Source organism: Amphiura filiformis, chromosome 11 (genome assembly GCF_039555335.1).
Source record: "Amphiura filiformis chromosome 11, Afil_fr2py, whole genome shotgun sequence".
Lineage (NCBI taxonomy): Eukaryota > Metazoa > Echinodermata > Ophiuroidea > Amphilepidida > Amphiuridae > Amphiura > Amphiura filiformis.
In genome coordinates, this window is record NC_092638.1 from 2,889,150 (window position 1) to 2,916,202 (window position 27,053).

The window sequence follows — 27,053 nt, forward strand, 5'->3', positions numbered from 1 at the left end:
TCGTCAATGGTCGTTGACAACGATTACCTACGAAATTGTGACGACCTCAAAACGACTAAAGACGGCTTCGCACGGTATGGAAACGTCAAAGAAATGAGGGTTGCGGTCTCCAACGAAATCTGAACGGAATCGCAACTACTTCTTTTGCCGTCACAAAATTTTCAACATGTTGAAAATTTGCCGACGAACGCGACGAATAATTTCGGCCGTCTGCGGTCGCTAACGGATTCGTCAGCGACAACTAACGGCAACTCACGATGAGTGACGGTAAATTCAAAATTGCAATTCGCAGCTTAACATCGCTTGCCGTTCACCCCTATTCGTCATAGAGTGACCGGGCCTTTAGCACATGACTGCAATTGATTTCTAAGCGGAAACTTTGATTGTTCCCCTCCCACTTGTACTTCTTTTCTTTCAGTATCGCGGCAATTCCTCACATTGATGTATCTTTGACCGGCTTCCATCTGTATCACTTCCAGGTCCGTCGCCATGGGGGGTGGGGGAGAGAAAAGAAGCGAGAAGTGGAAGAGAGAAAGAGAGGAAGAGAGTGAAAGGGAGGTAGAGAGAGGGAGGTGGGGGGGGGTGATTAGCCATGGGGCCAGGGTCGGATGTACCAGTGGGCCAGATGGGCTCGGGCACAGGGCCCCCACAATTGTCATGTGCATGTTCCTTTTTAGACCCCCAAACCACCAGATTTTTCACTCGCTTCGCGCGCACTATCTCTGTACATAGCAAAATTCACCTTTATTTTGGGCTTAAATATTGTCTGAATTTCACGCGCTTCGTGCGCAAATGTCTCGGATCGGTGAGATTGGGGGTCTCCGAATGTTGGCCTAGCCCTGGGCCCCCCAAAAAGGTAACTCCGGCACTACATGGGGCACGGTGGCAAGTCAGTCCCTCCCCTGCTCAGTTGACAGAAATGTTGTGACAAAATTTACGATCTCGATAAAGCCATTCTGTGAGTAGATCTGCGAGATGTCCCCTTGGAAATTCCTTTTCTTTTATCTCGAGTTTTAACACGAATCTTAAAATTAAGAGTTATAATTCCATCCTTTCTATAATTATGTAGGCCTAAATGATAAAATGTGATGCCTGAAAAAACCATAAAACTCATTAGCTGGATCGAAATAAAAACTAATCAAAAGTTTTTGAAGGTCTTTGCCTCTTCCTTTGGCTCGATTCAAGGAAACAATTGTCCTAAATTTTGTTTATTTTAGCATGGAAATTGCAAATTTTTTCGCGCGCATTTGTCCCTGTAATGCTCTTTTAGTAGCAGATTAGCAGATCCGGTACATCCCTTTTGAATTTTAACATTGAAATACCAAATTTCCGCGTGCTACGCGCGCACTTTATCAACTTAAAAGTTAAAAGCTAACATTTTATGGCAAAGAAATGCTAATCTGTTTTGTTTGAAAATGTTATAATATGGCTTTAACTACTGAACATACAGGCCAATGCACCACTCCTACAATCACAATAATTACTCACATCACTAGTATCACAGATATTCAAATTCCATCATGAAATCTAACCGGCTTTCATAGTACCCTGATTTTCAAGTTCAAACGCCAGCTCTTTCACGGTGCTGAATTCGACAATCATGCATGAGCAAACATAAGGGCGCAGATCACCAAATCAGCTCTTCATCATTGAAAAGGATCCCAGTCATTCTCTTTACAAAATGCTGCTTAAAATCATTAAGAAATTCTTGATCTCTCCCACCTGTGGTACACTTGTAGGATTTAATATTACTAATCATGACCAATCGAAATTAAGAGAGTTTTTCTGAGAATGGAAATTGATTTGGTTTGGTGTAATAGGCCCGTATGCTAAGTAAAGACTGCAACAAGTCTGTCCTAAAACATTGTATCTGTTTGGATAATGATTTGGAAATTCAAAATCATATTTGCCACACAATCTGAATTTTCTTTGAAGTTGGATATAATTATATCCAGAATGAAAGAATACAGTGCTCCCACTCCAGGGCACTCCCATTTCCCTTCCCCGTGGCTTTGGCAGGGTTTTTCTTTTAGGAGGGCATGGGGGAGGCGGCTTTCAATGGAAAACATTATTAATTAAAATGGGCAAAAACGGCCTAAAACGTATATACTAAAATATCACTGCGGCCAACACCCCACAGAGAGAGGGGGGAGAGAGAGAGAGGCAGAGAAGGAGAGAAAAAAAAAGAATTGGTATTTCGTAAAACTTAGGCCTTTATGTTAAGGGGGTGTTTGTTTCAGGCCTTTTGGCCTTCTGAGCATCTCCTCATTCAAATGTGTATGTATTACTGTTGTTGTTTTATTGTATTTTTAATGAAATAAAGATTGATTCATTCATTTACGTTTTGTGTTAAATATGAAATTGACAAAGCTAAAGGATAGACGCGGTATTGTTGGTCGAAGCAGCCAAATTTTTCATTATCTAAATCAATATATTATTTTAAAAAATAACACTTTCATGCTTTGCAAAAGTTCATTCTATATATCATATACTTTGAATATATTTGTATTTTGTATACTTTGAATTTATTGTTGTTAATGAGTTATGTTCGTTTTACAAAAGTGTTGTTGTTTCAGCCCTCTTTACAACATAACTCAAGAACTACAGGACCTACAATAGTATATATGTGCTTTTTTAGGGTCTTTTTTCTTGAAGTGAGACCAAAAACCCAATTAACCAAACAAAGGGGAGGAGTCGCTTATACACGCCCTTCTTTTGATCGCCTATTGATACATATGTCCCGAGATAAGCGACATGCCGCTATTGGTGTAGTAACCAATCAGACGTTCGCGTTGAAGTAAAACTGAGCAAGAAATCGATGTGTAATTGCCGTTAAAGTTGAAGTAAAATTTCAAATTTCATTTCACAAAATTCTCTATTATCATTATCTTTTCCATTATTTGGGACTACAGGCTATATGTGTGCGTTGGCAATCGCATTTTTGTTCCAGCCTTGAATATATTTGCGATAATCGCGCTACAGGAGCTGCTCATTGCCGCTCCATTTTTTTGGTTAATGAATGATGTTCCGTGCATTTCCGGTGTTTTATCATGTGTGATCCCGTTATCTTTACAGCGATGTGTGAATGTTCAAATGGTTGCAATAAAATGCAATTTGTTTATCGAAATTCTGCAAATCACATACGTTTTTAACTGTTTTTTTAACCATAACAACTCTTAACTAGTTCATCAGGATGTCAGATTTTATTGTACAAGTCCAAACCTTTACTCACGTTTTAGACATTTCGTCTTGGAAGAATTCATCAGTAATTTCATCGCATCGTCGTATTACTGATGAAATCTTTCGCACGGAAGAGAAACTTCAAAAAGTTAATAAAAAGTTTGGATTTGTACAACACAATTTGATATTTACTTTAATTATATCAACCCCGATCACAGTGAACTTATTTAAAGAATATTTGTTTCAGTTCTCGGAATGACCCAGAATGTACGACATACGATCATCCTAACTATGGATACAGTGGTCAGTGTATCGCTACATCGGAATGTCCAGGAGCCAAATACATCTCCAATCTTTGTCCTAATTTTCCTAATGACGTCAAATGCTGTTTTACAGGTATGTTATTATTTGTCATTCCACTCTTGATAACCTAGAGCTCACATTCGCCTCCTTGAAGAATGGCGGACACAATGGCAGGGCGTTGTTCAGTTTGGCAATAGTCGGATAGAACTTGATTATGAGTGTTGGGTATGACTGGGTATGGGAGGGCGGGTTAGTGTAGTGGTCTTCTCACTCGCTTCTCACCACTGTGGCCCGGGTTCAATTCCCCGCGGCGCCACATGTGAGTTTGGTTGCCGATCCATGCTCATCCTCGCAGGTTTTTCTCCGGGTTCTCCGGTTTTCCTCCTGCATCTAAAATCGGACCTCTTCCCATATCCCTGTCCCGTCATATCCGGATGGCGTCCCTTAAATTTAGTAGCCTCTGAGCACTATTGGGATTAGCCTGACTTCGGCCGAATGTTATAAATATAAATAAATAAATAAAAAACATGTTTTGGTTTGATATCGATATCTGAGGTAAGAATATAAGGGATGCCCAGTGGGCACCCTGGAGCATTCCCAGAAACTCAGGGTCAAAATTTACACAGGGGTCAAAACTCAAAATTATTCCGATTTTGGTAAAACCTATTGCTTAATATTCTCCATATTACAAGGATTGAGAAAATATATGGCTTAGAGCAAGAACTAGCTATGTCCATTTGTTTTCTCAATTACATATTACTCATTTCGGTAACAAACGGACGGTTAATTCTGCCCTCCATAAGAAAATGTAAGTGACTTTGGGGTATATGCATGGTCACCTGCGTCTAACTGTTCAAGCGACCATGTATATACCCCAAAGTCACTTGCATTTATAATGGAGGGCTTAATTAACCGTACATTTGTTGCCGAAATGAGTAACATGTAATTGAGAAAACAAATGGACATAGCTAGTTCTTGCTCTAAGCACTTTGATCTACCTCCGACAAATCAGTCTGGAATTAATGGCGAAAAGGTCAAAGGTGGAAGTTGGGCTCCATAGGGGTCAAACACAGAAAAGTTCTCCAATTTTGATGAAAATGGTCCTAAAATGTTTGTACTGTTATAATCATTCAGAAAGAAATAGTTTGCACTATCTATGATGTTTTGTTACTGTGGTAACACACCACAAGGAGTTACTGCCCATTGCGTCCAATTGAGGTTGACATATTTTTCAGCGATACTTAGGTAACGAAATGTTGTACATATTGAAAACTATTCTTTTTCTGAATCATTATAACCAGACAAACATTTTGAGACCATTTTTTTAAATCAAATTCGGATAAACATTTAATATGTGTCCGACACATATGAAGCCCAAATTTCAAATTTTGACCTTTTCGCTAATAACTCCCAGACTGATTTGTCTTAGGTAGGTCAAACTATATATTTTCCGAATCCTTGTGACCTGATGCATTGTAGCATAAACTTTAACCAGATCGGAGCAATTTAGAGTTTTGACCCATGCATAACCTAATACCTCATATTTGCTTTATTGCTCAAAAATGCCGACTGGGTACCTGTAATTTGCAGCATGTTAGGCATCAACTTTAAACAAGAAAATGTTAGTCATAAGCAAACTTAACACGAAAGGGAGAAGAACAAAGATTACAAAAGTGAAGGTAGCAACAAAATCAGTGAATGGAACTCAATGTTTATTAAATTGTACACAAATTGAGTAAAACTTTATAATATCAATATTTGTTGCTCTGTTCCTGTTTTACTCAACATTGAGTAATTTTTACTATATATATTTTTGTGTATTTATATTGTACCCAAACTGAACATCTCCATCCTATTGTGCCCGCTAATATTCACAAATACTGAGGTAACATAATATGACACGTGCCTCAAATGGAAAGCTCTGAAAGAATGGCACCGTCTGAATATTTATTTTCTTGGTATTTTAATGACCAATTTTAACGTGACCGAATACTTGATCCACTTGCACAGTGAAGCAGCTTTCATACACTTTTGGATGTTTGAAAATAATTGATCATATCGTTCTTGAAAGAGAAGCATATTACGAAAATATCTAATTTTACAACTCCTTAACCCTAACCCAATTATATAATTGTCTGTATCTGAGCATGAGGCGTCTATGTCATAATTGTTCATTTATATGTGAATAATGGAGTGGATTAATTGTATGTGATGTGATAGCTGTCTTATTCGTCAACAACATTAGTTTGTACAGTTTCAGTTCGAAAATCTATATGTACAGGGTGTCTCAATAACAAAATAGGCCCTGTGGATCGGAGGATTTAACTTAACATGTCGGCAGTAAAATTTAAACATTTGTTTACGATTCAAAAACCACAACATTTCTTCTATAAAATGGTACACAAATCATCAAAATCCGTTCACCAAATCATCAAAATCCGTTCACAAATCATCAAAATCCGTGTACATCAAAATCCGTACACACATCACTCAGATAATTGAGATTATACAAATAGACCCACTTTTGGACCGTTCCGATGGGGCAATACACATTAAACACTATTATGCTCCATCGTAGTGTAGTTTAGAATGGACAAAAAGAAATGAAGTAAACGCTCAAGTCTTGCTAGGTAGGACTTTCTGTTTGGGTTAACAATAGATGAAAGTATATCTTAATATTGTTCAGACATTTCTCAAGCAATAACAAGGCCATGAGGGTCATTAAGTATAAACATGCGTGATCAGAAAAACACGAAAAAAAGTTCTTAAATGAATCTCACAAATGGCGTTTAGGGGTCACAAACGCTAGTTGATACGCGACTAGAGGTTTTCAAAACATAGCCTAAACAGGATTTAGCATTTTGAGCAAAACCACCCCTATACCAGAATTTCGTGCATGTTAACTACCCCAGCAAACACAAAAACGTTTTTAAAACGTTTTAAATAAGTTATATTTTGGGTTTTGGTTTAGGTAAAAACGTTTTAATAACATTAAAATGTCGGGTTATATAAAGGTCATGAAATCGTTTTAAAACGTTTTGTATGAAAACACACTACAACAATATTTTAAAATGTTTTCGAAATGTCATTGTTAACTATTTTTGCAAACATTTTTGGCCAAATATTTTGTCAACACTTAAATAACATCATGTTAAAATATTTGCACCCAGCAAACACAGAAATGTTCTTAAAATGTTTTTTACAAAACGTTTCAATAACATTTAAATGTTGGGTTATATAAAGGTCGTGAAAACATTCTAAAAACGTTATTGTAAATATTTTGGGCAAACATATTTTTCAACCCCAAAATAACATTCTGTTTAGAATGATTTGTACCAAGTTTTCAAAAATGTTTTTGGAATGTTATTAAAACGTTTTTATACCTTATTTATAATGTTTTAGTGTTGGCCCTGATGCAAATCAGTATAGGAAACACGCTTTGCGAAATAGCAGGATCAATAAAATGACTCCTAAATTCATCAACTAAACCCTAAATACGATTCGCACGATTCATTTGTCTAAAAAAGACCGTTTTGTCTGGTCACACATGTGTACACTATTTGTATGAAATTTAACTGAACTCCATGGCCCTGTTGTTGCGTGAGAAATTTATGAACTCTATTTTTAGGGGGAATATTTTCACATATTGTTAACCCAAAGAGAAAGGTGGGAAAAACATTCTTTGAGAGATTGATTGATTGATTGATTGATTGATTGGTTGGTTGGTTGGTTGGTTGGTTGATGTTTTCAACTCGTACCCAACAAGACTGAGAGTCTACTTCATATTTTTGTGCTTTTCGTGAACAGATTTTGATGATTCGTATACCATTTTACAGAGAAAATGTCATAGTTCATGAATCTACAAAAAGTTTTGATTTTACTGCCGACATTTTTAAGTTACGTCCCCCAACCCACAGGGCCAATTTTTTTTATTGAGACACCCTGTATAACACAATGTATTATACATGTATTTCTTATGTATTCTATTATTTAAGTAATCAACTAATAGAAATTAATTACAGGCCAAAATATATCGATGGAACAGACAAAATTGTTGCATATATAAAGTTCAAGTGATATGTCAGTAAAATAATAATTTCTAATCATAATATTATGCTAATTAGCTAATTAATATGCGTATTTCAACATTATAACTTTAAAGTAGATTTTCTCCTATTTCATATTTTACCTAAAACCGAAACTTTGCACAAATCATCTTGAAACCAAGGGCTATGTTTTGAACCTACTTTGAATACACTTCTTTTAAGGTTGGTCAATTTCCCAAAATTCTGGATTCCCAGTGGGACATTTCACATTTTTACACACTACACCCCCTTTGTAGTTCGAGTGTATTTCAAAGTTGTCCAATGGATAGATCTTTGCAAAAGCTTTCATTTGACACCTTAACCAGCATTCCTTGATATTCTGTTGCAGAGCTATAAAGCTATAAAGTTAATACCGTCCAATCGGGCAATACATCCTTGTTTTATGTGGGCTTATCGGGGGGAAAGTTCAAGGATCGCTAGAACAATCATACTAAGTCATTCAGGCACAGAAAGTATGAAAAAGAAACTGAGCTATCAAAATATATCTGGAAATTAAAGCAACAAAACAGTAATTACTGAGTATCAATTGGGAAATTGTGCACAAATCAAATACTTGTATGAGGCAATCTGGTAACTGTAATTTATGCATTGATGAAAGGCTTGCAATCCTACTTGCCAAAAAAACAAATAGCTCAAGTACCCTTAATAAAAGATCTGAGCTAGTATCTAAATTTCGTCATGGATACAAACCAGCCAACCGTGCTAAGAAAAAATAAGACTGTGTGATCATTGTATGATATCATTCCACCTGATGATTGCTACATGCTTGTAGCATGAAACTCGGAGCAGTGACCATGATGTGTTAATTAAACCTTTTTTTTTATAATTAGATCTACTGACAGTAATGTTAGTATTGAGCACTCTTGTATAAGGCCTATGATAACTTTTTCATTGGATACTTAAAGTGTATGTAGCTGGGATGAAAAGCCGACGATCAAATGACAATTTTGAACTTTCATATTGAAGATATTCATTTTTTCCTCAAAAGACCGAATTGTTTTGGTGTAAAAAATCCATATCTTCGATACGAAAGGTCAAAATTTGAAATTGATCGTCGGCCTTATATCCCCGATACATACACTTTAAGTACATATCATTAGATTTATCAAGTTTACTTCGAGTATTGTTAAATATCAAAAATATCATTTTTAATCATTTGCCATAAAATGTGTATTATATCGCGAATTTCAAGAAATCAAAATTATTTGATACCAGAAGGACATTCTTCGTATTCAGAATGCAATTCGATATGTCTGATATGCTCTCATGTCCCACAAAAATATTGTCCAAACGCTCACACCCCACCCCTTAATGAACAAAGAATATATAAATGAAGGATATCAAACAAATATTTACTGCTCTACTAAATTCGGGTAGTAGGCTCACGGTCTCCAATTCACTGAGGGGACCAATAGATTCCAATAGATCCCCCATGAGCACTGAGCAGTAAATATTTGTATATTATCAAAATTCAGAAGTTTTATTTTAGAACCAGCATAATTACGTGCTAATGAAGCAAACAACTGGGAAACGTTAAAGCAGTGATCTGATAAAAACACAATTTGGCAATTATAAATATAGCATGATTATGATATTATTTACACTCACAGTGTAAAAAAGAGCGATCTTTATGAAAAATTATAACAAATCGGTCTATTTAATAAGTAAAGTGCATGTGGTGCACACTAGACAAATAATCCCTTTGTTTGAAGCCTCATGAGTGTGTGATGGGTTGGTCAATTAACTAAAGAAGTTTGTTACTTTTAAATAATAAATCTATTTATTTAACACTTGCAGTTGGATCTGACAACGAATGCGTGACACACAATCATGCAACATACGGACAAGTTGGACACTGCGTTGACAAGAGCGAATGTCCATTCGATAATTATATTAGTAATAAGTGCCCCACGAAACCAGACGATATCAAATGTTGCTTTTTTAAACCAGGTAAGTTGCTTAGGCTATGATGTCAACACTCTGGATGTTATAGCATGTTGTACAGGGTGTCCCAATAAAAACAGAACCCTCATTGCGCTCTCTTTTTCTCAATTGATCAAATTTATATATATACACCAGGCACAAAAAGAAACTCGTCAGTTATATTCATCCTTGCTGTTCAATAACTTGATAATTTTGGATTATTCTGAAACATACATATTGTTAATTGGACTTTTCTTTCTCATTTGACACCCTGTTTGTGAACATTGAGCAAGAATTGACCAATATATGTGCCTCCAAACTCGCAAACCCCAAAATGAAAAGTTGCAATTTTAACGATTCAATTGTGCCTGTTACACTATGTGCTTTATTGATTGGCCCGTGGTGCTTGTGTGCAATACAACGATACGTTCCCATTGAAAATCGTTGAAAATGCAACTTTTGATTTTGGGGTTTGAAGCTTTGGAGGCGCATATCTTGGTTAATTCTTGTTCGTTTGTCACGAACAGGTTGTCAAATGAGAAAGCAAAGTCCAATTAACAAAATGTATATTTCAGAATAATCCAAAATAATGAAGTTATTGAACAGCAAGGATGAATATAACTGACGAGTTTCTTTTTGTGCCTGGTGTATATTGGTTTGTTAAGAAACCATAATTCGTTAGCTTTAATGAACCGAAAAAAATATTTCACTCGGCTCACAACCTTTGAAAATATGCTATTTTAAAGAACTGTACCCGTTTTTCACTCTGTCCACGGAGGAGGTTTGGCTACTTCAAAGATTGAAAAGGAATACGCGTACCATGCATGGAAAATCAAACATTCCTCAATGGCAACTTTATGTGGGATGGGACTTCTTTTGCTATTACTTATTTTTTCTTGGTTATTTATGCCTTTTTGTTAATTATGTTTCTTTAACTTTGTTGTTTCTGACTTTTATATACATCATAAGTCATTTCTCTTTGGGGGATAAAATGTAGCCCTGAAATGGGCAGCTTGGGATGTCTTTGGATCTTCTAAAGTGAGTTTACTATGCTGTTATGCCCTCTACCTGGTTGCCTCCTTGGCTAATACAAGTTTTAGCCCTGGACCTCATTGCATCAATTGCGTTGCGTATCATCCTTGTGCGCCGGATACTTGCGAATGCAGCAGTAATATTACGGCTGAGAAGATGTTGGAGGCTAGCTGGTGATCCTTGCATATAGTGAATGCATTCCAAAGCCTTATGCTATTATCTTTTCATGTCATTAACCACGTGTTTCATTTTAATCTTCGATATAGCCAAACCTCATCCGTGGACAGAGTGAAAAACGTATACATTTATTTAAAAGAGCATATTTTCCAAAATTGAGAGCCGGTATCGTCCCTGATTTTGTCTTCTCTCTCTCCCTCCCTTTCCCTTTTCTTTTACCCTCCCCTTTCCCTTCTCTTTCCCGTCTCCTTCGCCTTTCACCTTCTCTTTCTCTTTCCTCGCCCTTTCTCTCCTCTTTCCCCCTCTCCTTCCCCTTCTTTCTCTCTTTTCTCGCCTTTTTCTCGTCCCCATTTTGACCAGTGCCGTAGATTTCTTTTTTGATATTGGGGGTGGTGTTGGAAAAAATTCTTGAATCTTGAAGTATAGTGAATCCAGCATCTTTTGGCGACAGAATACGTTTATGGTAGAAATGCGCGAGAAGCGCGCGAAAACTTTTGTCATATTGGAGCTAAAGTGATGAAATATGGTGCAAAAGTGGAATAAAAAATTGCACTTTTGGGACTAAATCGCCAAATATGAGGTTAATTTGGTCAAAGACCCACATACATGCGTCAACATTGGGAGGGGGTGATTGTATGGACCACCCCACTGGCAAAATATATGTCTGAACGCAGAGGACGTGGTACATAGATTGCTGTGCAATGCATATGGTCGCATTGGACATGGCTCAGATTATCAAGTAAGGCTTGACAGGAGTAGGTCTAAACTCGTCATGGTGACCTCGGAGTTGACCATGATCTGATCGGTTGCCCTTTGTACACCGCGGCACGCCATAATAAAGTTTCTAAAAGTATTTTTTAAGAATAAAATAATACAACGCTAATTTAATGCACAGTCTAAGGAAGCCCGATTTCCTTTTAGAAATAGACCTGTGGGAAGGGTTTCCAATGAAATAACTTTTGGGTAACTACTGAAGTAGGCCTAACCGATGTATTACAGAAAATAATGAATTGTACATTATGATTTGTGATACCACTCGCGTCACAATTGAGAAGGCTTATTTTATGGCTTTGCAGCTGGGCTGCTATTTTATGCATAGTTAATATTTGTATAATTCTTAAGTTAAATTCATATTTTTTAAATTGAGTTGATAGTTTTGTTATCACTTAATAGATTCATCAGGTTTGTTTCATTATCGTTTAAAGCGCATTAAGGCGCATTTAGGAATCTGTGATTCACAATGCGTTATATAAATGCTGTATTATTATTAGTAGTAGTGAGGAATCTGTGATTCACAATGCGTTATATAAATGCTGTATTATTATTAGTAGTAGTAGCGGGTACCAGGCTAGCTGAGTAAAGGGGGGGTCACTAAACGGGAGCAATCACTGAACAGGTGACATGTAGACTATGGCGATTGACACCATGCATGCGTGTATCAGAATTTGTCCATATTCATGATACAATTAGCTTATTGCTTGCTCAAACCATGACGACTGCACCCCCTAACACACCACTGCCCGCTCCACACACCCCACGCCCACCGTCACCCATCCAGAATGCTACGCAGAGAGACAGTTTGTCTTTCGAATCAGTAATTATTAAATTTCATTATCTATGCCCGTGTCTTCTCCTTCTCCTTCGCCTTCTCCTTCTCCTTCTTCTCACGCTTCCTTTGCACTCCTCTAACTCAAGAACCGAAGTAGCCTTGGGGCCCATACTTGGTATACTGATGGCCCATGACCCCGCAAAATTTCCTGGGGTAGCCTCGACCCCAGAGGTCAAAGGTCATGGGCTACAGGGGGCAATATGTGTAAAATTTCAAACAGCTCTAGCTCAAGAACTATAGTGCCCTTAGGCTTCATACTTAGTATAATGATGACCCATGACCCCTAAATGTAACCTATGGTAGCCACGACACCAGAGGTCAAAGGTCATAGGCTACAGGGAGCAATATGTGTAAAATTTTAAAACAGCTTTAGCTCAAGAACTATAGTGCCCTCAGGGTTCATACATAGTACAACGATGGCCCATGACCCTTAGATATTTCCTGAATTAACATCGACCCCAGAGGTCAAAGGTCATGGGCTACAGGGAGCAATATGTGTAAAATTTCAAACAGCTCTAGTTCAAGAACTACAGCGCCCTCAGGGTTCATACTTGGTACAATGATGGCCCATGACCCTACATGTAGATGTATTCTGTGGTAGCCGCAACCCCAGAGGTCAAAGTTCAAAGGCTTTAAAAAGCAAACTAGGTACAACCTATTAACACAGTGTAGCGCAATAGGTAGCGTTTTGTTAGCTACCTGTGTTTGCAATGATAACGGCCCGAATCGTACGTCAAGGAAATTGATCACTTGACAAAAATTCCCTTAAAAGGGAATGTGTAGGCATTTTGATATTGGTGCCTTGGACCACCTCAAAAGGCTGTCATTGTGGGACATTGCGTATGGTTGGTTAATGGGTGTTAGGAGGGTTAAGGGTTGTCACGGTTTGTAAGGGCGTGACCAAGGGGTGGTCACCAGTTTTTTTAGATTTGGCGCCCAATTAGGCGCTTTTTTATTTTAAGTGCTATGAGGATGATACTTATATCAAGTAAAGTTTTTAACAAGGGCTTCCACATAATGGTCACCAACTTTTGGATTTGGCGCCCAATTGGGCGTTTTTTTAAATTTTAGGTGCTATGAGGATGATACTTATATCAATTAAAGTAAATAACAAGGGCTTTCACATGATGGTCACTAACTTTTGCATTTGGCGCCCAATTGGGCGGTTTTTTATTTTAGGTGCTATGATAATGATACTTATATCATTTAAAGCTTATACCAAGGGGTATAAGTTTTCGTTTTGTGAATAGGGGAAGGGGGGTTGGGTGTGGTCACGGGCATAGATATTCGTGTTTGGTCAAACACAACTGTGGTTTCTAGTTTATCTTCTTCTTCTGCTCCTTTTTCTTCTCCATGCATGTTCTTCTGTTGTTGCTGCTGCTGTTGTTGTTGTTGTTGTTGTTGTTTTTGTTGTTTTGACACCTTGGCCCTCCCCTTTTCCGTCTTCATCGTTTGTCTGTCTACCCTCTATTTCGCCTCCCTCTGGATGCAGTGTCTTCTCTAGCACCGATTTCCTTTCATATGTCTCCTCGTGTGCCTCACGGTCTTGGCCTGCCAAGAATCTGTAAATATTGTAGGCCCTATATTTGTGCACAAGTGAGAAAAGTAACCGTCATATTGGGGTCAAAACTGTTCAAAATATTGTAGTAGTCAGCGGATAATGTCAGTTGCTTTTCATAGAAAGCCAAGGTTTACAAGCTTGATTTTGACTAATTTTACCTAAATTGTCATATCTCAAAGACGCAAGATGATTACCTCTTTGACTTTTTATGAATTTGATTTAAATTGTGTTTTATAATTCCTTTTTCTTTTAAATATGTTTTTTGATGTAGTAATATATTACATTGAAATTGTACATAGATATATATTTTTATGTTGTATTAATTAATGTGTAAATTTTGATGTTTATAAATTGTAAATTGTGTCGCAATTCAGTGTTTTAATACTGCTATGACATTTAATAAAATATACCTGAAATATACCTGAAATATATATTAATGTCACCATTTTAAACCACAATACACTTTAAGAATAATGACCGGTGGTTAGAATTGAACTTTAAAGAATATGTCAAATGTTTATTGAGATACCCTGTAGGGTTTAAATTTCACATCGGCTCTCTTACAGTGTCCTGCAAACCGTAGCCGTCTTGTGGAGATTTTCGAAGTTACAGGTGGAATGTCCCCAGGGTTATTGTTCATATGTTTTTTTCAGCTCACATTAAGTGCAGATCGTAAAATTATAGTATAGCACCCGTCCATTGCTTTACCAATTTTCTTGGGGATAGTCCAGGTTTCACAACCATACAACAGGACGCTTTCTACAGTGGCTTGGAACAGGTGTATTTTGAGGTATCTTGCTCACGACCCCAAGCACTTGAAGTCTTGAACTATTAAAGTTGCAGTAAGCTGCCACCCTCGGCCTGGATTTCAACCTCTGTTGAATGGTTGTACGCCTTGAAGCCTTAATGTACGATTTCCGTCAAATTTTAATTCATCAACTTCAAGGGCGTCGTCATAGCTTCTTTATTAAAAATGTTGCAAAAATATTAGTAATAACTTGCGGGAAGGGTTGCTGTCCATTTTATGCTGAAATATTAAGGTAAAGTGAAAGAAACTCCACAGGTTATTTTGGCCTACATACAGTTCTATGGGAGGGCATAAGTCATAATATGTCGAACTTGCTCTGTTGACCTACAAAGACAACACAAAATTAGGTTTGAAAAAAAATAACCAATATCATATTATAAGATCGTACATTTAATGGCTTTAACCTCCTTAACCCGGTCGACCAGAACTGCCCGCTTGCTGATCTAAACCAAACATTAATATATTAAACTAATTTTCTGTATATCATTTCAGGTACCATTTCAGTTCAGTCCTGTGAGACATATTATCACAGCTTTTATGGAACCACAGGATCCCAGTGCATGGCCGCGTCGTCTGACTGTCCTGGAGGTACCGCAAAAACAATCAGCGGTAAATGCTCGGGTTATACGTGCTGCTTAACGGGTAAATATTGTTTAGTCAATAATTAGGCCTATTTGTAATAATTGCTTTTTGACTATAAAATATCAGAAAAAGTGGGTAATGGTGAATCCAACGGTACGGGGACACAAAACACATCAAGGATCAATAAATGTTACAAGAGGATACCTTGAATATGCGAACAACAGGAAAGAAAACGAGGAGGGTGTACCAACTTGATGTGTGAGAACTATTGATTGATGTTGTATTTTTTATAAAAAATTTAAAAAAATACAACATCAATCAATGTCCTCGTATGTAGGTAACCTGAACATAATAATAAAATATATGAGACTAAAATTATTTAATTTGGGGTTCAAAAATTAATTGTGATTTGGCGTTATGCTACTCGACTATGAACACATGCTAAATTAAAGCGTCTTTAAAATACTAATTATTATGTAATAGTATAAATTGCAATCCACAACATTGCACATTTTACATTTGTGTTTACTTGCAACTGACAGCCACTTCTGATAGCGAGTGCGTAAACAGCGGCGGATTCTGCATTGACACGTCCAATTGTCCTAATGCTAATTATACGAGTGGATACTGTCCGACGAAACCTAATAACGTCAAATGTTGCCATACGACACCAGGTAACTATCTAGTTCTAAGAATCACTTATCTATAAAGAAAAACTACTGAAACACTGCTCTATAAACATGGTAAATGGCACGTGAACGTATTATGAAATCTTATTTATTTTCAGATACAGTATTTTACTATGGGAGTAGATTAATGTGTTATTCATTCACGATACTGATTTTATTTTGTTTTTGATGTTGTGAATTGTATAACAAGAAAGAACACTGTCACTAATTTCTAGTGTACGTAGAAGCGGATTATTATTTTGGACACTAAATAGGCAACGACAAAACTTTTGACAAAAGGTTCACTTTTCAGGAAAAAAACGAATAATGTACTGACCCAAGAAGGTCCAAATTAGATCGAAAGCACATCATATAAAGCTATATGTCATAGTTTTGTCAGAATTTTGGTTTTGATTGCACCATTTTTCAATTCCGACTGCCAATTTGGTCAAAATCAACTCGCGAATGTTCCCATGGATGGATGATTTTGCAAGCCACAATAAAAGGTTATATTAGAAATGAAGTACTGGTTGAACATTTTGGCAGTCGCAAGTGAAAAAAGGTGAAACCAAAACGGAAATTATGATCAAACTATAGTAAACATCTAAAAAAAAGTAACTAACCCCCTTAAATAATGACCATTTGTCAAAAACGGGATATTGTATTACAAATCTGTAAAATGCGTTGGAAGCAGAATTTATTTCTACACATTTTGACAATAAAACAACGGTCAATTTAATGTAGTGAGGTCCAGATTTGAAAGTTGCACTTACCACGTTGCTTACAACAATACAAAAACACTCAGATATCATTACACAGATTTCCTTCCATTATACTGAATACAAATCAATAGAATTTACTGCAACTTTCAAATCTTGGATTACATTAATTTAAATGTACGCTGTTAATGAGGTGCCAAAATGTGCAGAAATAAATTCTGCTTCCAACGCATTTTACAGTTTTGTAATACAATCGCCCGTTTTTGAATAATAATCATTATAAGTGGGTTAGTTACTTTTTTTGAGATGTTTATATAGACCCACACGATGTGCCTGACAGAAATGGTTAATATATTTCTTCAGCAAACTATATTAGTTTGAAAAAAAATGAATTCGAAAAAAAGCCCGCGGGCAAACTTAAGGCCTATAAAAATAAAAAATATCACACTAAAATACACAATTTCATGCCTAATTTTAACACCAGGAATAAAAAAAAATGTATATTCAAGCACTATATATTGAAGGAAAAAAATATTGCTCTATATTTGACCGACAAAATTAATTTCATAGTAAAAAGGTGTATCTCTGAATTGTGCTGACCTTAACATGTATCGATCGACTTTTAGCGCGACTATGCATAATAAAAGAACTGGTGACCACCGCTCTGACTGGTTTGCAGCGATCAATGATTATTACGCAAGAATTGTGGCGCTTAATTCAAATCAATACAATTTGCTGCAAAAAGAGAAATGGGCACTTAATTGTCACATTCAAACTTACACTGATACTAAAACCCAATCAATTATATTCAACTATATTTACAAATATGAAATACGAATAATACTTTCAGAGTTATATGTGATGCGATCAAGCAAAACCAGTCGGAACTAGGAAATATTAAATTTTGATTTTCTTATATGATATTGAAAAGCATTTAAAAAGCTGCATTGTGCAGAAAAGCCCATTGAAACTGAGCAATCAGTTCCAAAGATACGAGCAATTAAAGAGTTTCCAAAACAAAAGGAAACCAATTATACTATAATAAATATTACCTTTGTTGGGCTATATCTTAAAATCAATATTTCCGAGTTCCGACTGATTTTGCTTGATCGCATCACATATGCGTACTTATAACGGCTGAGTTACTTTTTGTGAGGTCTTTAGTTCCACACAACGGGATGATGCGGTCTATATGCACCCAACAAAATTCACATCAAAATTCACCCCGATCATTGCCCAAAATAGTGTAAAATACTACATTGGTGCGCACTACGCGCGCACATTGTACCAACAACGCCCTTTTTTGGAATCTCGAGACTTTACATGTACAGTTTCTTTAACAAACGGTGTATGAATTGATATATCCCATTCTCTCTTTTGTGTCAAAGTCAAATGCCCTACTAAGTGAATTAGTTTTACAATTGTTTATTTAAAGCCAAAAAATTTAAAAAAGAAACAAGGTTGGTGCCAAGTGAGCTCTATGCCAGTGGCGTAACTTTCGATCAGGGTGCCCGGGTGCGAAAGTAGATCGAGTGCCCCTGACCAAGGGTGTGCATGGTGCAGAGCTAATAAATTTTGGTATGGAAGGCCATAGACCTACCGAATAACTTTAAAATAGTGTTTCAGATCAAATGCACTTTATGTTAATAAAAAAAATCATCTTCTCCAATGTCTTTTCTTTTCAAGATGCAGTGACGTAGCTAGGGATTGTGGCGCCCAGGTCCAATAATACAAGATACCCCCTCTTCCTAAAACAATTGCTCGCGAAAATGTGCATAAATACCACTAATTTGGTATAATCAAGTTGAATTTCGGTTTTTCAAATGACAATTTATGCTGCAATGCGCGCGAAGAGCGCGAAAAAAATGTGTGTTGAAGGGGGCACCCAAATGAGGAGTAATTTTATGTATGGTGGGTACAGGTTTCCACTTCTTTCCTGTAACAAAATATTTTCGTGTCGAAAGGGTATCCAAGCTTGGGTGCCCCCTTAGCCCGGGTGCCTGGGGGCGCGACCCCGAGAGCCAATAGGAGTTACGCCACTGCTCTATGCTCGTGACATAAGAAACAGCCATTTAATATGCCAATACAAAAGATTGATCTTAAAATATTACTTGTTTGTAAAGCCGCCTTTGTCGGTAATTAGTTTGCTTAAGGTTATTAATTATTTTAAACTGTTGTGATTTGGTAGTTAACAGCATCTTACGAATGGTAGTGAACTTTGGCAAAAAACTGCATTGCTCAATTCATAGCGAGCGTGTAGAAGAAATAAAATATCACAGATATACTTTTATAGGTGCTGCGGTTCTTGAGTTACGTTGTAAAGAGGGCTGAAACAACAACACTTTGTAAAACGTACGTAACTCATTAAAAACAATAAATTAAGCAAGTTTGCAAAAGTATATGATTTGTAGAATGAACTTTTGCAAAACATCAAGGTGTTAATTTTCAATAATATATTGATCTAGATAATGAAAATCGATTTTAGGTTGCTTCGACCATCAATACCTCGTCTACCCTTAAAGACCAAATAATTTTTTCATTTTGTGGAGGGCGTCTGCATTTCGTCTCTTTTGTAAAAAAACCCCACAATAATAGGCAGATATGCTTGTAGATGGAATTCCCAAAACAAAAGTTATATTTTGTGTCTACCGGGCCAATTTTAAATTTTGCAATAGTTTATCCATAGCTATAATCGCATTATACATAGACCATTGAACGACATTAATATAGCTATAGGTCTAATGTTAAATCACGTTTCGTATAATGTAATATCATTTTATACAAATAATAATTTTATTTGTAGACCCGTGTGATCAGTATACCAGTGTAACGAGGAGTGGATGGGGCGCCAGAGACCCAAGTGACCCCCACACAACCATCTCCACACCAGTTGAATATGTGTTTATTCATCATACTGTTACAAGCGAGTGTAGTACACAGTCTGCGTGCAGTACGACTATCCAAGGGATTCAAAACTATCACATGGATGATAAAGGTAAGACCCTAGGATAAAGATATGTTTGATAGATTTGCTTTTTACTGGACCCGACAATGCCATCAGTCTCAGAGCGAAACTCACTACCTCTCCCAGTCGGGGTTGGAAACAATAGCATTTTGCACACTCAACTGCCCTCAGACACATTCAGTTCAACATAAATTGCGCGTGTTTATTTAAAAATGAAAATAAGATGAATTAATAAATAACTAAATACAATTAAAATTAAATACTTACCGACATTTAAAATAATTTTATATTGCAAGCTGTAATAGTGTAGTAGGCTATGATACCTGTTATTAGTGACAGATTCAGGTCTCAATTACGATTGTATGGATATTGCACCAGCACCATTTCTATTTGAATTCAAATTTCCCTCTACAATTTCAAGTCAACGGGTCCTTTGTTCCACATGTATTATTTACCATGTATTCTTTGCAAACCTGACATTGTAATTGAATATTGTTATTGATATAATAATGCGAAATGGTAGAGAACACGGATAAACTTAGTTCCGTGTGTTGATCTAATAATGGGATGATAACTTGAAAATGCGATATCTTCTCACTAAAACCACTTATTATCAAAATTCAAAGTTTCTTCTACAGAACACTTAACACTGCTTTCTACGATAGTTTGTTGATATGTACATTTTCCGCCAATATATTTAAAAAAATGGGTGAAGTTGGGAACATTTCATTTTAAATCACCCTGTAATACCAGCAGTAAATAGCTAACCCAGTACAGTCAGCAATCGGCAGTTTCTTCATCAACACCACTGCCAGCAGTAGATAGCTAACCAAGCACCAGCCAGCAATAAGAAGCTACTTCTTCAACACCAATATCAGCAGTAGATGGCTACCTTAGAGTCAAAGAACAATTGAAAGCTTATCCATCAACGCCAATATCAGCTATTGATGTTGATATGCCCAAAGTTGATACCTTTAGAATGAAAATGTGGTATTTTGCCATGATTGAGTTGAACATAGGCAGACGAATTAGTGATATTACTGACAACTTCTGTAACAAGTTCAGTATTATTTTCTATAGTTGTTACAGAACATGAATTGACATCATCATCCATATCAGAGGAACTCAGACTAACATGATCAATAGTGTCGGCACCCTGGTCATGGCCTACACTTCAATTGGAAAATACATTATTTGTCTTATAGTAATTGGCTTTGTGACCAAATTTGTGAAATTTGTGACACTGCAGTCTTTCACGATGGAAGCAAGTATCAGCGTTATGATTTTTCAACCCACATTTGTGGCATCCTGAGTACATTGCGTGACTTCCATCTTGTCCATAGTGAACACGAATGTCGCGATTGGCATGTCTTATATTGTCCCGTTTCAATGTCGCTGAATAAGTTTGCCGACGAGTCATTGAGAGGTTTTCATCCTGACTATAGCGTATATCCTTGTCCGGGGCCGATTGACATTGTTTTCACCTTGTCTTATATTGTCACGTTTCAATGCCGCCGAAAAGGGTTGCCGACGAGTCATTGAGTGACTCTCATCATGTCTGTAACGGACATCTGTGTCGCGATTTGCATTGTTTTCTCCGCGTCTTTGATTGTCTCGTTTCAATGCCGTCGAATATGTCGCTTGCCGACGAGTCTTTGGGATTACTGGTTCCCAGCGCAATGTTTTTTGCAGGCTTGGAATTGCATCAGCAAGGACATCTATTAACAACTTGTCTCCGCTATCGCTAAGATGGAGTCCATCACAAAGTCTAGTTTTATCAACAGTGCCGTTTTTGTAAGTCATATCAGGTCCAATGTCCACAAACCCACAACCAAGCCGTGTGGCAAGATCTTTGAGTCCGGTGTTATGCTCATCAATCGCTGCAGGTTTCTTAATACGAGGACAAACGGCCGAAATATGCAATTTGGTGGTTAGCGCTTTAACCATGAGGGAAGTGACGATTGCCTCCATGGCATCTGATGATTCTTTGACACTCATTCCTCGAGACACGTCGTTGGTTCCGGCGTGAACAACAACATCAGTATAAGTTGTGATGTTGTCAAAGGAGTCAATTTCTTTGAATATATCTGAAATTGTTGCACCACTCAAATTTCTTACTCGGGCATTTGAGAAGTCCCAGTCCTTGATATTACGGAGGATTGAATCACCGATTTTCAGTGTCATGTGGACTCTTGGGTTCCGCAGTTTGTTTTGTTTGGGTGGTCTGTATTTCTTTCATTAGCTTTTTAGTTCACCGTTTTCTTTGGTAAGTGAAGTTTGAGTCTTCTTCATTAACACCAATATCAGCATTAGTTAGCTAACCCAGCAATAATCAGCAATTGCTAGCTACTTTTTCAATGCCAATATCAGCAGTAGATAGATACCGTAGTACCAATCAACAATTGGTAGCTACTTTATCAACACCAATATCTGAATACCTTAACAACAATAGGCAATTGGGAGCTACTGTATCAACACCAGTATCACCAGTACAGTCAACCCAGCACCAATCAGCAATTGGGAGCTACGTCATCAAGCTACTCTTAGCTATCGTTTCATTTGTTTGTCTGAAGAATCTCCAGGAATTAATCCTTTTACAATTAGAGTTACTGAATATGATTACATTAGTTGTTGATCTTGGAGTTGGAACATCGACTGCTCAGTGCTAGAAGTGGATAAGTGCAATAGCTGCCATGTGTAGCTGCCATGTGTATATGTACAATGTACAATATATTGCCGAATGTTCACAGGACAGCTATTGCACTTACCCACTTCTGGCACTGAGCAGTTGACATGTTTAACAGGAATAGTAGTACATGTACTATTTAGGCTTGGATACTTCTTGTGTTTAGGCAATAGACATGTCGTTGAATATTTATGGTGTCATTATTTTTTGTGCCTATTGTAAATGTCAAAATGAATTTGCTACATATGAGGTTTTGTCATTGGTCCTTTTTTACTACATATGAGGTTTTGATTTTAGAGGTCAATGCATATATGAGGGGGGCAGCGACGATTTGCTGGAATCCTTGATCCCGACAACACCCGCATATGCATCAGAGACATGCTCCTTAGAGCTTTGACGACTGAGATATATATATATGTAAAAAGTGGGCCCCAGTACTAAAACCTCATATGTGTAATTTTTGGTCAACTCTATTTCAAGCAAAAATCACAGCGAATCAAACAGTAGTCTAGTTCAAAAAGATTTCGCCTCTGCATAACTAAAACTACAAAAAGACTGCTCTTTTTGCGTAATAAACTGAACTGTTTTTAATCAATGGTTCATTTTTTGTGCCTATTGTAAATGTCAAAATGAATTTGCTACATATGAGGTTTTGTCATTGGTCCTTTTTTACTACATATGAGGTTTTGATTTTAGAGGTCAATGCATATATGAGGGGGGCAGCGACGATTTGCTGGAATCCTTGATCCCGACAACACGCGCATATGCATCAGAGACATGCTCCTTAGAGCTTTAACGACTGAGATATAGGCAAAATAAATTTTAAATGGCAGCCATTTTGAAATTCAGTGACAGCCATTTTGGAACTTTGTGTCCTGGGCTGTTCTTAGTGATTTTATTGGACATCTTGACCCTGCAAACATGGGTATAGACATCAAATTATGCTTGCAGGAGCTTCAAGGACTGAAATATAGGTAATTTTCATTTTCAATGTCGGCCATTTTGAAATCTTGGAAATTTAGATCCTCTGTTGTTGTAGACTATTGGATTACTTGACCCTAAAAATATGGGTGTAGACATCAGAATTATGCCACTAGGGGCTTCACTGGCCAGGTATGTTGATTGTTGTGATTTTGGCGGCCATTTTGAAAAGCACCCTCACCCACCGCTGACCAATGTGCAGGCAAACGGATTTCAAAGCTTCAATGCATAGGGTCACAAAAATACCTGCCTTCAAAAATCTCCCTAGGGGAGGGGTTTTGGCATAGCCTACAGTCTAATATTTCGGTAATGAAACTGCAGATATTGAAACAACATAATGGGGCTATGTATCGTAGTTTTGACACAACTTCTTGTTTGAATGTCACCGTTTTTTAATTCCAAAAGTAACACTAGAAAGCTAGAGACTAATGTATTGCGTACAATAATTTATGAGCATTTAGTTTTAAATGTTTTTATGTGATTTAAAACAAAATAATGTTGTTGTTTTTCTTTTCAATTTGGTAGAGTGGAAAGACATAGGTTACAGTTTTCTTGCCGGTGGGGATGGTCAAATTTATGAAGGACGTGGATGGGACAAGGAGGGCGCACACACCGCTGGATATAACAGCGTTGGCTTGGCGTTCAGTTTCATTGGAGATTTTTCCTCTAAACTGGTAACTACAATATACAATCAGTATAAAATAACATTTTGTTCGTGTTGCTGCTGTTGTTATTTTCAACTATTAACAGAAATAAGCATTTGGACGGGAATAAGTGTTAATTTTCAAATTGAATTTTTATTTAAGCCAACGTAAAAGGCGAGCGAGAAATAAGCATACAGGGTGGCAAAACAAATAACAGCTTGATCTCGTACACTGGTATGCTGGTATGTAATGTGTTGTTTGTACTGCTCACCCTTGACTGCTCATATCCATCAGTACCAGACTGTTTTACAGGGACAGTCTGTGTAGCTCAGTGGTAGAGCGTTCACCCGACAAGCGAGAGGTATGGGGTTCAAGTCCACGCACAGGCAGGTATGTCCGGAGTTTTTACTCTGGTATATCTGCCTATGCATTCTATGTTTCTATTTGTAAATTCATGTTTAAATGTGCTAGTGTGCGATGCGTGATTCTCCTTTCCTCTGTATATTGAAATATTAAGAATATTAAGCATCATTAATTTGATCTCGTGCGCTAGTTTGTAATGTTTGAGTGTTTCCATGATCCAGTGTATGATACGTAAGCCTCTTCCTCTGTTTGTATTATTTATTGCAAACACATTCCTTTTAAAAACAGCGTGACTCTGTTCAGTATAGACCTTTAATGTATTATTGGAGTCCTTTTTGTGCACGCAGTACTATTGTGTTGACCATTTTGTGTGGACAACTGCTTTTTGAATCTTTAAACCATGACCATTTTTAAGGCTTATCCTATTTCAACGCCGTTTTCACCATAATATAAATTTCAACATGTACCCCTAATTTTGAGTTATTAGTGTAAGCTTCTTCTTCTTTTTTACCCTGCATATTACTTTTGTCTCTCTCTCTCTTCAGCCGGACACTGCCGCCTTGAAGGCTGTAGCCAACGCAATTCAGTGTGGTGTGAAGAACGGATACATTCAATCCAACTACAAGCTTCGGGGCCACAAACAGATGGGAACTAATACCTTTTGTCCGGGGAATAAACTTTATGGTGAAATTGTCCAGAAGTGGCCCAATTGGGCATAATAAGTACTAAGACCGGGACAGAGTAATTATAGCAATTCTGATGAGTTAGAACTATGGACACATTATACCAGTCCTGATAAGTTCAAACTACTGATGATAGTTCAAACTCTGTCTTACGCTCAATGTATCATGATGATAGCATTGTATTATTCGTTGTATGTACATGATCGATATATTAAGATCTAATTTTCGTGAGATCCGATTAGTTGGAATAACAATTATTATTATTATTATTAGTGGTAGTAAAAGTGGCAGTAGTAGTTCATATTACACAATATAATAATGTGCCTAAAGCACACATCTATAAATGGTAAATATTAAAAGAAAATATAGAATCTACCTGCGAATAGTGGAATATGCAGTATTTAATAATTATTGAAGCTAATAATTATTCCATGTTTTTTATGCTCATCACACATGCTTGCCCCAAGCATAGCAGGAGAAAACACGCTCAGATACGTAACACATGCCGCCACGTCAACACACTAACAAGAGGTTTATGCCTCAGCGCGCTTTATTTATTTTGGTCTATGTTGAATTTTAATATCATTTAAACCCTATTCCATTACCCCCATCAATTTCGTCATATGTCACGAAATGGCTTAATACGCCGTAGAAGTAACGTAGTTAATCGGATTAACTACCATAGCAATAGATGAATACAATTTTGACTATACCGCCCTGCACTACAACGTTCACGCGGTACCGATGCATTGAACCATATAGTCTGTCCACATTGAAGTACAAAGTAAATAGACCTCGGAAAGTGGTGGTATGAGAATAATTATTTTAGCGCAATGCTTCTTTGGCGCGCCAACTGCTGCGCGATTTGTATTTGCCGAGTGCACCACGCTCTTTACGCGTCGCGTCGCGTTCGCGTGTGACGCAAAGCATCGACCCCCGATGCCACAGATTTGGTTTGTACTTCTATGTGGACAGACTATAGATGTCAAAGAAAGGCTGATCACTTGCACCTGTAAGATCAGGATCTTTGAAAAGAGTGGTATTGTATTCAGTCTATGTTTGCTGACATATACAGATGATTAGTGAAATCTGCTTGTCAGGGGCGGTCTATTCAAAAATTGTATTCATCTATTGCTATGGTACTTAATCCGATTATGACGTCACTTCTACGGCGTATATGCATGTAAAAAATACACAAATAAGGTTTTACCTTTTGAACAGTTTTGATATATCACTTTTCTACCAACAAACATTTCCTACTACCATTTACACGTCATAAAATGGTTTAAAATGTTGGAAACTTGCATATTTTAACCATTTTAGTCCAAATTTTGCCATAAAATAGCCTAAAGTGTCCATAACCTTTTTAAATATAGTCCAAATTTACTCGGATTTCTCTTTTATTATAAACAAAAACATCGGTAGATGTTTTGCCACAAGTTTAAAAAAATAACGGTTAGTTCATGAAAAAGAAGAAGTGAAATTTAGCAAAACGCGACGAGGTTTATTTGCCCGTAAGAGGGCTCTATTGTTCCGCTATTGTATCCGCTATTGTATCCACTATTGTATTCTATTCATAAAAGCTACTGCAAGAATCGCGGCAATCCCTGATATTGCTGGTGTCTACCGCCGGCGTTTCGCATTTATTAACATTCAAAATGATCCCATACTCTTACATTTATAGTCTTATTCTCGCCTTTTATATAATATTCAGAAATTGCAATTCTGAAAACTACTAACTTTTCAAGTGAAAATATATATTCCATCGAAAATATATCAGACTTAATTGTATACATAGAAATTTATTATACCCAACCCATAAGTGCCCAATGCACCCAAATATCCCCGCAAATATCTCATACACGATTTTATTCATTCATTTTGGGCTTTAAACACTCAGAAGTCGTCCAAAATATACTGCTAGTGTTTATACGCTGGTGAAGTTACGTAATAATCGGATTAACTACCATAGCAATAGGTACAAACAATTTTTGATTATATCGCGCTGCACTACTACGTTCATGCGGCACCTCTGCATTGAACCATAGATGTCAAAGAAATGC

At 37.1% G+C, this 27,053-nt stretch overlaps 1 protein-coding gene across 1 annotated transcript; it reads left to right on the top strand.

Annotated features, from left to right (window-relative positions):
* The first annotated feature begins 489 nt into the window (after positions 1-489).
* LOC140164368 (uncharacterized) lies at positions 490-26,183 on the top strand. The gene is made up of 8 exons (XM_072187645.1): positions 490-572; positions 3,428-3,576; positions 9,387-9,539; positions 15,192-15,341; positions 15,824-15,955; positions 19,472-19,663; positions 23,826-23,974; positions 24,853-26,183. Exons 1-8 carry the CDS (start codon positions 490-492, stop codon positions 25,024-25,026), a joined length of 1,182 nt encoding a protein of 393 aa, XP_072043746.1. The 3' UTR covers positions 25,027-26,183.
* Positions 26,184-27,053: the final 870 nt, after the last annotated feature.